Raw genomic sequence first — 15,881 nt, 5'->3', positions numbered from 1 at the left:
AATTATGCTCCGCAAAATTGTTTCTTGTGAATGTTCTGCGTGTTTTTGACGGTATTGTCATGGATCTATATGTTTGGTAATCCATTTGTGAATATTTTGGAGCAACCGAAGGTTTAACGGTTGATTGTAAGGTTACCTGTGCTAGCGAAGTGTTTGTATTTCTTGGTGTTGTTAAATTTGGACGTATTGGTGAAATACTTTGTTGTGTAGTTGTTGTTGTTTGGACAATTTCTTCATTTATGAAGTGTGATGGTGTCTGAATATCTTGTTGAGTGAGATTTCTAGTTCCATTAAGGTTTTCATTGTGTATGACGGTCGAATTTAAACTGTTATTTCGAGTATCAGGTAAAAATGTATTGTAGTTTAATGGTGTTGCGTCAATGGTTAATGGTACTACTCTTACATAATCTCTTATATAAGATATTGTACTTATTGCTTGACTTGCAATTGATTGTGGGATATTTATAAATGCATAATGAGACCATTCGGGGTCCCAAACGTAGTCTGACTGTTCTGTGATGGCGGTATCATCGTTTGAATTTTGAGGTCTAAAATTTTTTCTTGCTTGTGAAATTAAATCTATATTATGTGTGAAATAATCTATTATAAACCATGCCAAAATTTTTTGTAAGTCATGTTTTGTATGTTGTGAAACTTCATCTTTAGTGAAATTTTCTTTAATTATATTTAGAAAAGATGAAAATAGTGTGATTTCATGTCGTACCCTTATATGTTTAGATGTCTCTGTCGGTGAGACATTTGAGATTGGGATTTCGTTTTCTAATATTGAGATATAACTATATATTATTGCAAAAACTTCATTAGTAAATATGGAGTTTGCTCTTTGTGAGTTATGATATTGTATGCTTTTTATATATTCTGAGAATACTTTTGAAAATTCTAAATCAAGGTCGTCTGTTTGAATTACATATTTGCGGTGATTCGGGTTTGGTGAGGTGAATTCTATGGTGTAGATTCCGTAGTGTTGTGTCAAATTACATATATCTTTCAGATAGTGATCAATAATTTGTCTTTTGATTTTTACATCTGGGAACTCTGTTTTACATGGGCTAATTCCGGGTTCAAACAAATTTAGTAGTAAATTCTTGCAAAGTATGTGCTGTCCTCTATCATTGGGTGCATCTACGAGGAAGGGGAAGATATCGTCATCATCTGGACTATCTTCACTTGGAGTGTGTGTTTGGCTCATTTTTTCGTTTAATGACTGTTAATAGGTAATTATCGATGTGTCTAATTGGTTGATTCCAGTTATATAAGTGTACTGGTTTGTGTTTATATTGCTTTTTTATTCGTCTTTTTCCTCTTTTTGATGAATTTGAAGTTGTTTCTGAGTCGGAAAAATATAATTGATCGTGAATGGGACAATTTTTATCAATTGATTCTTTTAATTTATAAAGTTCGTCTAAATTGCTGACATCTGATTCTGAAAATGCGTTTCTGTTTTTGGAAAATCTTTTTCGTGTGATTTGTCTTTGTTTGTTTATTATTTTTCTTTTTAGTGTTTGTCGTTTTGTTCTAATATATTCAACTGTTTGTGTATGAGGTGTGATTACAAGATCGTATTTTTTGTTATCTATTTCACAGTTGTGTAAAACGATTGTTTGTTTGTTTCCTAGATTTTTAAATGACATAAGGTTTAGGATGACGGATGCAAAAAGTTGTTAGATGATTTCTATTTTCTTAAATTGTTAGTCCTTACGATTTTTTGGTTAGCTTAACCTGGGTCTATTTGTTCAGGGTTGGAGAGAAAAGTATATCGATTCCGAAGAATGATTTTTTACTTTCTCGTGGCTAGTATAAGCTAAGGTGTTAACTTACTTAATCTTACTTAGGGGTAGTGATTGTGTTCAAGGGTTGGAGAATAGTAAATCGATCCACAAGGTTCAGGTATAATTAGAACGCGAGTAGTTCGTTAGATACTATTTTAAACTTACTAAGTCTAAGATTTATCCTGAGTCTTGATAAGAGGAGGGTTCAAGTGAAGGATGAATAACTGAAGTTGTTCACTGTTTATCCTAATTTGAATGGTTAGTTTTGTTGAAAAATTTCTATTAGTCTTGGGTTTTTAGAAAGGGTTGGATAGTGAATCGACATTTGAGGTCGTTAGACACTAGCTAAGTGGGTGGGGGAGAACAAAATTGTTCTTTTTGATCCAAGGATAGGCCTTGATGATCAAGTTTTACATTTAATTAAATATAAAATGAATTAAGATCCAAGAATAAGCCTTGATGATCTGGTTTTAAATTTAAGTGATTTTAAGTTTAAAATGATTTAAATTTGTTGAAGAAAAAGATTTAGTTTTTTTTGATGTTAGTGAGCTTATGATTGCTGTTATGTTTTAGGTGATGAAGCTGGGACAATTGGATGGTTTATGATTACTAACAGTTTATTGTCATGCTACTAATTTTTATTTTGATTTTCAATAAATATTTTCCAAACATGTTTTATAGAATACTGCAGAATTTTAGAAAAACGATCTGAGATCTTTTTATCAATCGTTATTGTATATTAATATTTTGTGTTGCGCCTGAAATGATCATGAAGATTGACTTCAAGATTTAAGTTTGCAAATGAAAATCTAAATTCATTGCTAATAAGATTCTAAATATAAAAGTTTGTGTTGGCTTTTGCCGTACTATCATATAACTATTTGGTAAGTTTCTACTTTGTCGTATGTCGTCTCTGGTTCGAGGTCTTCTTCCAATTCCGGGCAGTTCTCTTATCGTTCGGAATATTGGCTTTGATCAATTGAGTCGTAGAGACATTTCGATTAAATTATCGTCGTGTAACATTTTAAAAATGTTTTGTCTAAATTCTAATCTATGTTTGGTTAATTCTAAGCTATTAAGGTCTTGTTCGAGACTTATGGTCGCACCAGATGAGTTATGACCGATGTGGTTAACTCATAGAGTAATTTTGGATAGGGTACACCGTCTGCTCGTCACGCTATCTTATTTTCGGCCGGATAGATTCGTGCAACTTCTTAGTCTAATACCGATCCTAATCTTACTCTTATACTATCTAGTCTCAGGGTGTTTAACTAGTCTCTGCTAGGCTCAATAGATCTAGGGTATACTGGTTTATTGCGGCTGCTGAAGTCTTCTTGGAGAGTCAACTAATTTCTAAGTTAAATTCAAATCTCTCTGGTGCTGAAATTACAAGTAATTCCAGCACTTACAAATAAGTGGGTTGTTAGTTTGATGGATCATGATTGGTTAATATTAAATACTTTACAGTGGTAAAATATCTAATTTATCCAATCATAAAATGTAGTTTAGATCAGGTTCCACTTTATTCAACATGCCAATTTTTGTACATTAACATTAACTTTGCTGTGTAACCTTCGATTTTGCGAAGTTGTATGTGGGTACAAAATCTATTTTTAATTGCATAATGCAGTCACATGCCAATTTTCAAGACAGATGGACTACGTGGACACTAATTAGAATCTCAGAAAATTGCAGGTTGTGAGGAGCCGGTACATAACTGTTACTGGTTTTCGTAATTTATTTTGCCAAAAAATCACTTGTGGTTGTTTTTGATATCAATTGATCGTTTGCTTGCAGATGCCCAATGGTGAATTTTGCCAACTTCATGATGAAGCAGCCCAAGTATGCCATCAAGGAGGAGGGGGGAGAGGATTTTGGGCGAGTTTGGATCTACCAATGGGACCACCCCTATGGCAAAATATTCCCAGAGTGGATGGGGGCCATAGAGACATCCGATCTGGTGGTATGTATGGCCATAGTTAACGTTCGAATAATAGGGTAGGCTCTTTTCATCCCCCCCTCCCATCAGCAAATTTTCACAAGTAAAATTTTTTGTTCATACTGCCGAATTGGTATGAAAATTGTAATGCGGGCTGATTAGGCCAGTGCAAACATATTTGTTTTAACCTTGTACGACCACTCGCTACACCATAAAAATGATGCTCGTGTGAGGTGTGGGAGAAAAGGAAAAAGAGCCATTGGGTCATATTTCATTTTCTCTTCAGAGGGTCGTAAAACATTGTCTTTTGTCGGGCCAAATTAAATTGCCTTTCTATAAGGCCATATGACATTTTTAGTAGGTGAGGCCATTGTTTATTTTCTATTTGTGTGGTCGAGGTCAGGGGCGGATTTAAGGAGGTCCCCCTTTGTGCTATTTTGAGATATCCCTTTTTAGCTGACTGATTTTTCTAAAGGTGCCTTCGGCGCCAAAATATACTAATTTTGAGGGGGGAGCGCGCGCCGAAAAAATGCAATTTTTTGTTCAAAATTTTCCAAAAAGTGCCGAAAAACGCCTTTTTTGGCGTTTTTCTTCTTCAAAAATTTGCTTGCGGTGCAGAAAGTTTTGCCAAAATGGGGTCTTTATAGTGAATTGAGAGAGCTCAGAAAATCAATTTGGTCGACCTAAAAAAAAAAGGTCGAGAAAATTTTCGAACGTTTTTTAAAAATCCGCCCCCCCCCCGAGAAAATCCTAGATCCGCCCCTGGTTGAAGTACAGCTTTATTATGTCTCCCCGTCTCAAAGCTTGGATTTGTATTAATACAAATAAAACTTATAATCTTAGTTAAACTTCCTAGCAAAAAAAAACAAATGTTTTATTCTATCTTATTATTGTTAAATTTTAAATTTCAAAAATAAAGGCAATAAGGTAAGGAAAGGGGTAAAACAGTTATCCAATTAGCTCTTTTTACTCCTTGGCTTTAAAATATTGAACCAAATATTTCGCGATTTTTGATAAGATTCGATTATTTATTCATGAGAGAAAAGACCAACATAGGATCTCTTCAGAATTTTACGGGGAACTACTGTTGTGTCCTTGATTAAGTTTTCCATGCATATTTTCTTGGCTATTTTTCTTGAGTGTGTCATATCCCGAATCCTCGCGCAATGAGAACGGACCATGGTATGGGCCTCGAACCTTGGACGTTTCGCTTGCAAAGCGGAGACGTATAGCCACTTCACCACCACTCGCGCTACGACTTCACTTTCAGCCCCAAAAACGATTTCTCCAAGTCTGATTAGTTTTTTTTCAACTCTATCTTGTCAGCCCATCAGAGTTCAGTATTCATAATTGCTAATGAAATAAGCGATAAACATAGATTTTTGAAAAATTTAAAGGGCGTTGATTGGTTGCGAGTTTTCACGCATTCGGTACTTCGCGCATGAGAACAGTCCCCTTACTATAACTGATGTGTCTAGTACATGATGACTCACCCGATGAACACAAAGAGGAATCCGTCATTCACTTCGGAGGAAGCCAAACTGTCCCTTGCGTTCTCCTCTTATATCGGAAACTTTGCCTGGTACGGGTGAGTATTGTAACCATATGCATAAATGCACTACATAACTGAACAATCTTGCTTAGCTCCTTCAAAAGAATGCGTTTTTTTGCGAAAAAAATTTAACAAAAAATTAAAATTAATGCTCTTTTTCCTGCGCCAGACTTCTAGCAAGAATTTTGCAAAAATTTGCATTCCAAGATCTTTTAAGCTCTCTCCTTTTTGCCATCTAGCCAGTTTCTTTACAACTATCACGATCATGATTGAAACTTTTAAGGAAGAAAAATATCTTCTTCTACTGTTTCTAATACATTTTTTGTGAATCCTTTCTTTTTAATTTGAGAGATCCGAATTATGTCAAAAACGGATTTTGGGACGGACGAGCTGAGAAGAAGACGCCTTTCTGGGAGGAAGCGACTCTTGATAATGGGAAGAAGTTCCTCAACTTCCGGGTGAACCAGCTGGAAACAAGGGAAAACCTGGCCGCTAAAGACTGTGCATTCTGGCGCAAACTAGTTCCAACCCTTCACGAAGAGTTCCAGCAAGTCATAGGTAATCTTATCTTCCAAGTTTAATGTTCCAATCACCCTTAACACCCACCCCCCACACCTAAAGTTTGATTGTCGATGGCAGAGGGTGGATTTTGTTCGCCCATTTCTAGTGCCTCAAACAAAACTCGTATAGGCCAAGTGCGAAGTCATGCTGATGTCATATTTTAGTTTTATTCGATTTTTAAGAAAACTTTATATCTAAATCTGTGCCGTACGCATAAATTTTTTCAAAACTGTGAGAGGGTTTCGATTGAAAAACATTTTAGGTCGGACAAATTGATTTTCTTAGCATCATAAAACATTATGCGGAACATATTTCCCATTTTGCTTTTATAAGTTGAGCGCCGCAGAAACATTGTGTTTTCGGCGCGTGCCCCTCCTTCAAAGAAATACACCTTTAGAAACTATTTAGGACTGGTCGGCTAGCAATTGGTGTTGCAAAATAGTACCAAATAGTGAACGCTTCTGATTCATATTTATCTTCTGCCTAAAGAAGATAAAACCAGAAAGTTTACGAACAGCAGCAAGTCTTTATTGAAAGACACTTTCCGACTGACTGTCGACATTTATGGTATTCAACTTGTAATGATGTTATTTTTAATGTCACCAGTACAAGTTAGTTACTTTTTTCAGGATTTGCGAAATTGGAAACGAGATAGAGGGTTGAAACTTTTTTGAGGTATTTTAAAAGATTCTAAAATTTAAAAAAGACTATATATGTGCTATATTTTTTTGTGTCACGTTTGATTTTTGATAGGTTTTTAAAAAGGTATCTTCGAAAGTTAGAAACTTTTAAACAAGACAATGTTAAAGATTTCAGGTTTTGACGCAACTGATGTTTGCCTATTTTACTCATCGCCGACGCACAAAACATTAAATTTGACAAATTGAGCTATCGCAAAAAAATGCTGAGATATTTTCGAAAACCTATTTCGTCTCCATTCTCGAAGATTCCCTGCTCATTCAGTTTGTTAGATCTTGAGCAGGGGCGGGTCTAGGATTTTCTGGTGGGGGAGGGGCGGATTTTCAAAAAAAATTACAAAAACTTGACTTTTTTAGGTCGACCAAAGTTATTCTGTGAGCTCTCCCAAATCACAATAAATTTGGGTCGGCAGGGGGTCAAATCCTTGAGAAACAAAAATGTCCGCCAAACGTCCGGGAGTGGAAAAAAAAGACACTTGGTTCCAGGGGCGGATCTAGGATTTTCTCGAGGGGGGGGGGGCGGATTTTCAAAAAAAAATTCGAAAATTTTGTCGACCTTTTTTTTTTTTAGATCAACCGAATTGATATTTGAGCTCTCCCTAAGCATGGTTTAGTCCCTTTTTGGCAACATTTTCTGCGCCGCAGGCAAAAATTTGAAAAAAACAGTCCAAAAAAGGCGTTTTTAGGCACTTTTTGGAAAATGTTGACCAAAAAATTGCGTTTTTTCGGCGCGCGCTCCCCCCTCAAAAATAGAATATATTGGCGCCAAAGGCGCCTTTAGAAAAACTTTAGGGTCGGTTGGCCAAAAATGGATTTCTTAAAAAGTACCAAAGTGGGGACCCTTTGGGTCGGCAGGGGGTCGAATCCCTGAGGAAGGAACGTCCGACCCCCCCCCCCCCCCCCCCTAAATCCGCCCCTGCTTGGTTCGGTGTTTTGAGGTGTGGGGGTGGTTCACGGGGGAATTGCTCACATGTTCCGTATTACCTAATTGAGTGTTTTTAGAAACCTATTAGAAACTTAAGAGTCTCATCCGCGATTGTTTAATTTGTTCTTTTGAGGCTGAGTATTTTCTTCAGATGAGAGTGGGATTTTGAACCTTCCCACCATGGGTATCTTCAACTTCGGAAGGGACTTCAACGGACCCAAAAACCAGAGCTACGTCAGATGCAAGCAAGAGTTCAAATTCCAATGATGACACGACAAAATAAACAACAACAAAACAAACAAAAAATGGATGCACAAAAGCTGCATCAAAAACAGAAAGTCGACATTCCAGAAAGCAGAAATTTGAAGCCGAAAAAAGCTTCAGTTACCCAATATACGAAGGAAACGCGCAAATTGTAGAAATTATTAGATCTGAATTCAAATATGAGAGCGCGCTGCTTTTTACCTTAGCCCTTGAGCCATAGACTCTTTGTTTATCTGAGAGCGTTTCTCAAAACCATGATGTTTTGAAACAGTTTTAAAAACAGCATTTTAAAAACAGTTTAAGAATCATACTCTATTTAAGTGGAAAAAAAATAGACGAAACTTTCTTAATTTTTAAAAGTACTCGCAACAGTGTTAAAAGCAAATTTAATCGGCTCACAAAGGTTTTTGAAAGGAAAAGTATATACAAGTAATATTATTAAACTAAACGAACAATAAAAAACAAACAAACAACTTTCAGGCCTAAACGAACAATTTTCAGGCCACTTTTGGCCAGCAATACTGCATAAAATTTAGCTTGGAGTGGATGTAGAGTAGATTTTACTAGAGACGTTTTTGAATATCTGAATATCTAGAAAAAAAGCTGTTAAGTTACACATAGCGGGTTTCCAACAACAAAAGTTGCCAATGGACGCGTTTATATTTTTATACCCAATATCCAAAAAAAAAAAGTTTCATAGCTGCTTTTCAAGCCTCTTAGTTTTTTAATCACAAAAACACTGCTTAAAAAGGGGATATCAAAATCTTGCTGGACTAGATTGAGTCATGATGTGCACCACAATGCGCAGAAATTGGTCCGTGAACTTTCAGATCGTCTGTGAACAATTTTGAGAGTAAAATGAGAAAAATGGTAAAACCGTTCATTTCGCCGATGATGCGTCTATAAGTTTTGCGGTTAATAACTTGCCTAGTTTGATAACTAACAAAAAAAAAGTCTGTATCGTTTGTTTATCACAGAACGAGATCTTGATTAACGCAAAAAAAGTATTAATCACCTTTGAAAAAGAGAATCTCTCGGTGTTTCATGTTTTGAGAATAAAAAATTGAAAACCAGTTATTCATTATTTTATTGGCAATATGTTTTCTAGAAATTGTGTTTTTTGTAGAATACTTGCAGCAAGTGAACAAGACTGCTCGTATCAGGGCGAAGCCCTGATTGTTCCGACTGCCTTTTAAGGTCTGTGTAGCAGTAATAATATGAAAAATTTAAATGTAATAAAATAAAATTTAAATTTTTTAAAAAAAAAATTTGAGATTTTTTGTGAAAACACACCCCCATACGTCATATTAAGAAGAAAGTGATAGAATTTGCTTTTACTAACAAATCAATTATGGCATATAGGGCTCAGGACAACAATAGCTTTCGAAACGATGTTAAAAAAAAATTCCGTCAAAATGGCTAGTAAAAGAAAAATCTAAATTTGTCGAACCAATTTGGAATGATTTCTCAGACGGATTAAATCCCCGCTTACGCGATATTAGAGCGAAATATATCGCGCGTTAATTGTCCCAAATTGGCCAAAATGGCAATTTTTAAAACCTCATAACTTTACGACAAATAGTCACAGGTGAAATATCTTTTCAAATTTAAGCTTAGGACAACAATAGCTTTCGAATGACATAAAATTCCGTCAAAATTGGCTAGTTAAGAAGTCGAAGTTTGTCTGAAGAAAAAAAAACCCACCCCGAGCACAAATATTCCGTTACTTTCGTATCGAAAGTCGGAACAATTATTCATTGCAATATCTTGGCCTAGTATGGGACAAAAATTGTGTTTGTAAAATAAACATAAACTGTCATACAAAATAATGTAACTCGTGGAGTACAGCCAGTTTTATCTTGCGCCAAAAGCTGCAATTGATGGTGCTTGTTGCGTTTGCAGTCTTAGTTTTTCCATTTGTTGTATCAACGGTAATTTATATATTTGTTTGTTTGGACTGTCAATTGAGCCCGGGTGTAAGAACTTGCCTCTCTAGAACGATTATGATAGAAGACGTGATATGCTGTTGAAATGAACATAAGATTTCCTGTGGAAAATTTTAAACAAAATATTACTTGCTGTAAGTTTTGGATCTGTTTTTTGAAAAAATTAATAAATAATAGATAAAAGTGAGTACAAAACAAATTAACAAAAATTAGGGTCACAAAAGACTTCCTGCGGAAATTTTTAAGCGAAATTTTGCTTGCCTTAAGTTTTTCATCTGTTCTATTTTTTGGAAAAAAAATTGTTCGGTAAAAGATAAACATGAGTTCAGAACGAGTTAACGAAAGTTGGGGTCAAGGTTGTCGGTCTTCTAAAGTTGCGCCCAAAATAGGAGCGAATTGCCCCAAAGTTTGAAGAAGATTTTGAAAAAATGATCTTTTTCTTTATTTTAGAAAATTTGCACCTTTGAAGACATTTGTAAATTGTTATCTTGTACTGTATACCTTGTATTTGGAAATTTATATAGTAAAAGCAACTTATTTTTGGAATATGTTGTGAAATTGCATGTTTAAAATTTTCATGATCAGTAGAAATTCTTAACTTTCTTATCATAAAAACCGACATGCAAAAAAAAGCGGAATTTTTCTTCTAAACTTTTCCCAATAACTGATATTTTGAGTAATTTTTGACTGAAAAAGTCAGAAAATTTTTTTAGCAATTTTTTTAGGAAAGTTATTTTTTTGTAGGTTCCTTGCAGCAAGTGAATAAAAATTTTCAAAAGTATTGCTGGTTACTCAGTTTTTAATTCAATTCCTAAAAACCCAGTGTTTGCAAAAATTACAGCTGGTTTCCATTTACACAGCCCAAAAATTTTTGTAGCATTTTGACAGTCATTTTTCATGATCCCTGAAATATTTTCAGGAAACAAGCAAATCCAAAATTACTCCTCTCGTTTTTATGGTTGGAACAGAAAACCATAATTTTAAACAACTAAAAACTAACAAAAAATTTTGAATAATTTTCATCACAAAACTTTCCAAATTTCTAAGGAGAACCTTATTAGAAACCTTAAGTTCAAATTATTTCTAATAAAATTTTGTGTTCATTCATTCTGTAGGACTACTTAAAGAGAGTACGATTTCAATGAGCTCAACCCAGCTATTTTTTTATTTCAATGATTTCGAAGTTAAGGAACCACTCTGTGATGTTCAAGCAGCAACCCGGAAGATAAATCGTTATCTAAAATTTTAATGTTAGGGTTTATATACTTGTTGTAGCAAGGTCACTACAACTTTTCATAGTAATCTTTCCGCCCTTGATCACACAAGCATAGCTCTTTTTTTCAACCTTAGTCGCGAATTTCGTTGCAATGCAATTGTTGCGATAAAATGTGTTCATTTTGAAAGTGTTAATTTTGATCCAGCTATTAAGTACAGCCAATCCTAAAGATAATAACACATATTATTATATTACAAATACCACTTTCGCTTCAAGGTATCAAGGATCTGAAGCGTAGAGTTCGGGAAGGAGACGAGCAACCAAATAAGAGGGTTCGAAACTGAGGAGGGTCGGGTGTTTTCAAATAACTTTTTCGTAAAATAGTTAAAATGCGTCCGCTCGATAAATTGAGGCATGTTAGTTGGTACGTTTTTTTCTTCATTTTCTCTATTTCTTCATTTTTTTGCTTGTGTATGCGAAGTGCAACTTCGCTTTTGTGTTAATTGTTGCATTAGCCAGAGCTGGTCAACGTATTAACAACATCATAATTCGTTATCAGCAAATGTGTACTCAAAGTATCAGATGTAGCAGTCCAAGGCAAGACAAACGGACGAAAATTATAATACCGGTCTTCTGGGCCACAAAGACACAAAGAACTCAGAGCCACTGTAACCATTCAAGCATTTCTTGATAGCGGTGACAGCTAAGGAGAACGTTGATACGTAATTATTATTAGAAAATTCGAAAGAAGTATGGGAAGAACCTGCACCTAGACCGGAGTCAACGAGAACTGTGGTGACGCAGTAGCACTAGCAGCTGGAGAATTGAGGAAAAAACTCGCACCGGTCAAGTCAGTACAAGAGAATGAGGAGACGATAACCAGTGGCCTAAAGGTAGGACATAATATCAATTAATTTGAGGTACAAAGATGCTCAGCGTCAGAATTGTTTTTGGCGCTAGAAACGGAGAGGAAGGTTCAAGCAATAAAGCACGGAGAGAAAGATTCAAGCAATAAACCAAGTGAAGATGTAAGAATAAACCTCGAAGGAGACGTGCGAAGGAGGTATTTCAGAATGTATAGCCACAGACAACAGAAGAAAGTCAAAAAATTTAGAAAATGAAAAGAATTGTTGGAAACTTTTCATGCAACAATGAGTTGAAATTTTTTCCTACATCAGGGGAGTAGATATTTGAGAAGACTTGAATTTTTACCCAAAAAAATGCCGTTTCGTCATCCAGAGTACAATACTTTTGCATTAGTTTCCTATTCAGGGGAATCATTTTACTGCCTAAATCAAAAGAGAGCGTTTCATCAATCACATGTCAAATTTTATCTCTGTATGGTATGTAGATGCAGAAAAAAACGAGTTACAAGTCAAGAAAACAGAATTGTTTGTTGGCAACAATTAGTCAAAATTTTTGTAGACCAGGGTTGTAGATAGTTGAGAGAAGTTGAAACTTTGTCGACAGTTTTGCTGTTTTGTACTCAAATTAACAAAATACTGCAACAAAACTTTACTTCAGAGCGTCAAACTACTGCCTCGATCAGAACTACTGCGTTTCTCCGATCATGTTTCAATTTATATCGCGAACGCTGTATCTTCTTATCTGCAGATTACAGTTGTTTGTTTGATAACAATGATTCGAAACTCTATCAGAGATTGGATGTTTGGAAGGAGTTGAAACTTCATCGAAAGAGGTGCTCTTTCAAAGTACAGAACACCAAACTATTGCAATAGACTGTTACTCTAGAGTATTAACTACCGCATCTAACATGGAATACTGTTCCGTCAATCATATGCCAAACTTTAAACTTGTATCTCATACATTTGCAAAAAAAGAAACAAAATAAGATAAAATGAGTTGTTTGTTGCGAACAATGAGTTAAATTATTTTCTTGTATCAGGGGTGTAGAAATTTGGGAAAAGTTGAAGATTCATACCAGATGTTGGCCTTTTGTATTACAGAGTACCAAACTATTGCGATTACTTTCTACTGCAAAGTGTCAAACTACTGACTCCAACAGAACAGATTATTTCATCGATGATATGTCAAAGTTTGAAAACGTTTCTTACATAGCTGCAGTAAAAACGACACGCAACTGTATAAATTGTTGTTAAATAGGTGAAATTAACTTGCATCAGGAGTGTTGAAATTTTGGCTTGCATCAGGAGTGTAGATATTAGGGAAGGTTTGAAACTACGTCGAAAGAGTTGCTCTTTCGTACGTACTCCAGAGAACCAAACGATTTCATTGAATTCCTAATTCAGAATATCAAAATACTGCCTAGAGCGTCAGAGTATAAAATAGAGGTTAATGTTTCATCAATAAAAAGTTAAATTGTAACCCGTTTTTCAGATGAATACAAGTGAAAAAAACATTCGATGTAAACAATGACTTAAAAGTTTTGTACATCAGAGGTGTATATATTTAAGAGGAGTTCAATTTTCATTGAACGAATTGTATTTGTACTCCAGATTACCAAATTTTTCCAATTGTTTCTTTATTCAATGTATCAAGCTACTGCCTCCAACAGAAGATACTGTTTCGTCAGTCATTTGTCAAGTTTTAAATTTGTATCTTATGTTTTTGCAGAAAAAAAAACAACAAAAAATTAAATTAAAAAATTGCTTCTTGAGAAAAAAGAGTTGAAACTTTTTTGTATGAGGGGTTTAGATGTTTGGGAACTTTTGAAAATTTATTGACATAGTTGCTTTTTTCAGAACTCCAGAAAACCAAATTATCGCAAAACATTCATACTTCAGACTTCCAAACTACTGCCTCCAACAGATTTTACTGTTTCATTAGCCATATGTTGAACTTTAAACCTGTAAAAAATATATATTTGCCTAAAAAACGATTGAACATACCTTTGAATGTAACATAATTGTTTTTTGAAAAAAATGAGTCGAATTTTTTGTGTTTTAGGAGTGTAGATATTTGAGAAGAGCTCAAAGTTCATTGTTCGATCTGCGTTTTATTACTCCGAAAAACTATTTTTTCAAGTAGATTCCGAGAGTCTTATTGCTGCTTCTAACATGAAATTTTGTTTAACCATTCAAATATTAAAATTTTACCCTATGTCCTAAATGAATGCAGAAATAGTTAACTCTTGATAGAACAGAGTTGCTTTTTGGAAACAATGAATTGAAACGTTTTTCAATTCAGAGGTGTAGATGTTTGACAAAAGTTAAATTTCATCGCCAGTTTTTTTATTTCGTTTTCCAGAGAAATAATTAATCGCAATTGATTCCTATTTCAGAGCATCAAACTACTGCATCCAACAAAAGACAATGCTTTATCAATCATATGTCAAACTTGGGCACTAAAGCTTATGAATTTCCACAATAAAACAATATAGAAATGAATAAATCTGAGTTTCTAGTTAAAAAAAGTCCATCGAATTTTTAAAAATAAGATATGTAGGTAACTGTAAGGGTTTGAAACTTCACAACTTCATCAAAAGAGTTGCTTTTCTTACTCCACTGCAACAAAAAACTGTAATAAATTCAAACTCTCAGTAAAAAATAACTGTCTCCTACAGAGTATACTGTTCCGTCAATCAAATGTCAAGTTTTAAACTTGTATCTTATACATTTGCAAAAAGATAAACAAATTAAATTAAAATGAGATATTTGTTGAGAACAATGAATTGAAAAATTTTCTTGTATCAGAAGTGTTGACTTTAGGGAAGAGTTGAAATTTTATCCCAGCAGCTGGTCTTTTGTGCTACAGACTACCAAACTATTGCGATAACTTTCTATTGTAGAGTATCAAACAATTGACTCGAATAGAAAAGATTGTTTCATCGATATTATGTCAAATTTTAAAACTGTTTCTAATATAGCTGTAGTAAAAACGACAGGCAGCTGAATAAACTGTTGTTAAAAAGTGAAACTAATGTCTTGAAACTTTTTCTTGCATGAGGAAGGAGATTTTAGGAAAGTTTGAAACTACGTCTCAAGATTGAAGTTAGAATCTATTGCAAGGGTTTGGTTCTCTGGAGTACGTATGAAAGACCAAACCCTTGCAATAGATTCTTACTTCAGAATATCAAACTAACTACCTAGAGCTTCAGAGTATCAAACAGAGGTTAGTGTTTCATCACTAAAATGTTAAATTGTAGACCGTTTTTATATGAATGCAGAAAAAGTTCAAGTGAAAGAAAAAACATTCGTTGTAAGCAATGACTGGAAAGTTTTGTACACAAGGGGTGTAGATATTTGAGAGAAGTTCATTTTTTCATCGAAAGAATTGCTATTTTGTACTCCAGATTACCAAGTTTCTCTAATTGTTTCCTAATTCAATGTATGAAACTACTGCCTCCAACAGAAGATACTGTTTGGTCAGTCATTGTCAAGTTTCAAATTTGTATCTTATGTTTTTGCAGAAAATATACAACAAAAAGTGAAATTAAAAAATTGCTTCTTGAGAATAAAATGAAACAAAAAATTCAAAAATTTGGAAATTTTTCTATGAAAATCATACCCTCACACAAGAGTTTTTTGTTAATTGTCCCAAATTCGCCTATTTGGCAATCTTTAAACCCTCATAACTTTACCAAAAATGATCACAGGTAAAATATGTTTTCAAATTTGAGCTCAGGACAACAATACCTTTCGAATGATATAAAAAATTTCCGTCAAAATTGGCTAGTTAAGAAGTCGAAATTTGTCTGAAGAAAAAAAACCCACCCCGAGCAAAAATATTCCGTTACTTTCGTATCGAGAGTCGGAACAATTGTTCATTGCAATATCTTGGCCTAGTATGGGACAAAAATTGTGTTTGTAAAATAAATATAAACTTTCATACAAAATAATTTAACTCGTGGAGTAAAGCCAGTTTTATCTTGCGCCAAAAGCTACAATTGATGGTGCTTGTTGCGTTTGCAGTCTTAGTTTTTCCATTTGTTGTATCAACGGTAATTTATATATTTGTTTGTTTGGACTGTCAATTGAGTATTGCTGGTTACTCAGTTTTTAATTCAATT

The 15,881-nt window shown here is 34.4% G+C and overlaps 1 protein-coding gene across 5 annotated transcripts in view; it reads left to right on the top strand.

Annotated features, from left to right (window-relative positions):
* Positions 1-7,907, top strand: part of LOC134854290 (acetylcholinesterase-like) — a 102,570-nt gene extending 94,663 nt beyond the window's left edge. For all 5 annotated transcript variants that reach the window (XM_063870484.1, XM_063870485.1, XM_063870487.1 and 2 more), the window contains 4 exons: positions 3,588-3,753; positions 5,208-5,317; positions 5,631-5,839; positions 7,617-7,907. In XM_063870484.1, coding sequence (XP_063726554.1) covers positions 3,588-3,753; positions 5,208-5,317; positions 5,631-5,839; positions 7,617-7,732 — 601 coding nt within the window. In that variant the 3' untranslated portion in view covers positions 7,733-7,907. The remainder of the gene's footprint in view (positions 1-3,587; positions 3,754-5,207; positions 5,318-5,630; positions 5,840-7,616) is intronic.
* The last annotated feature ends 7,974 nt before the right edge of the window (positions 7,908-15,881 follow it).

This window comes from Symsagittifera roscoffensis, chromosome 9 (genome assembly GCF_963678635.1).
Source record: "Symsagittifera roscoffensis chromosome 9, txSymRosc1.1, whole genome shotgun sequence".
Taxonomy (NCBI): domain Eukaryota; kingdom Metazoa; phylum Xenacoelomorpha; order Acoela; family Convolutidae; genus Symsagittifera; species Symsagittifera roscoffensis.
The sequence above is the reverse complement of the archived record's forward strand: the minus strand, read 5'-3'. Positions and strand labels throughout refer to the sequence as shown.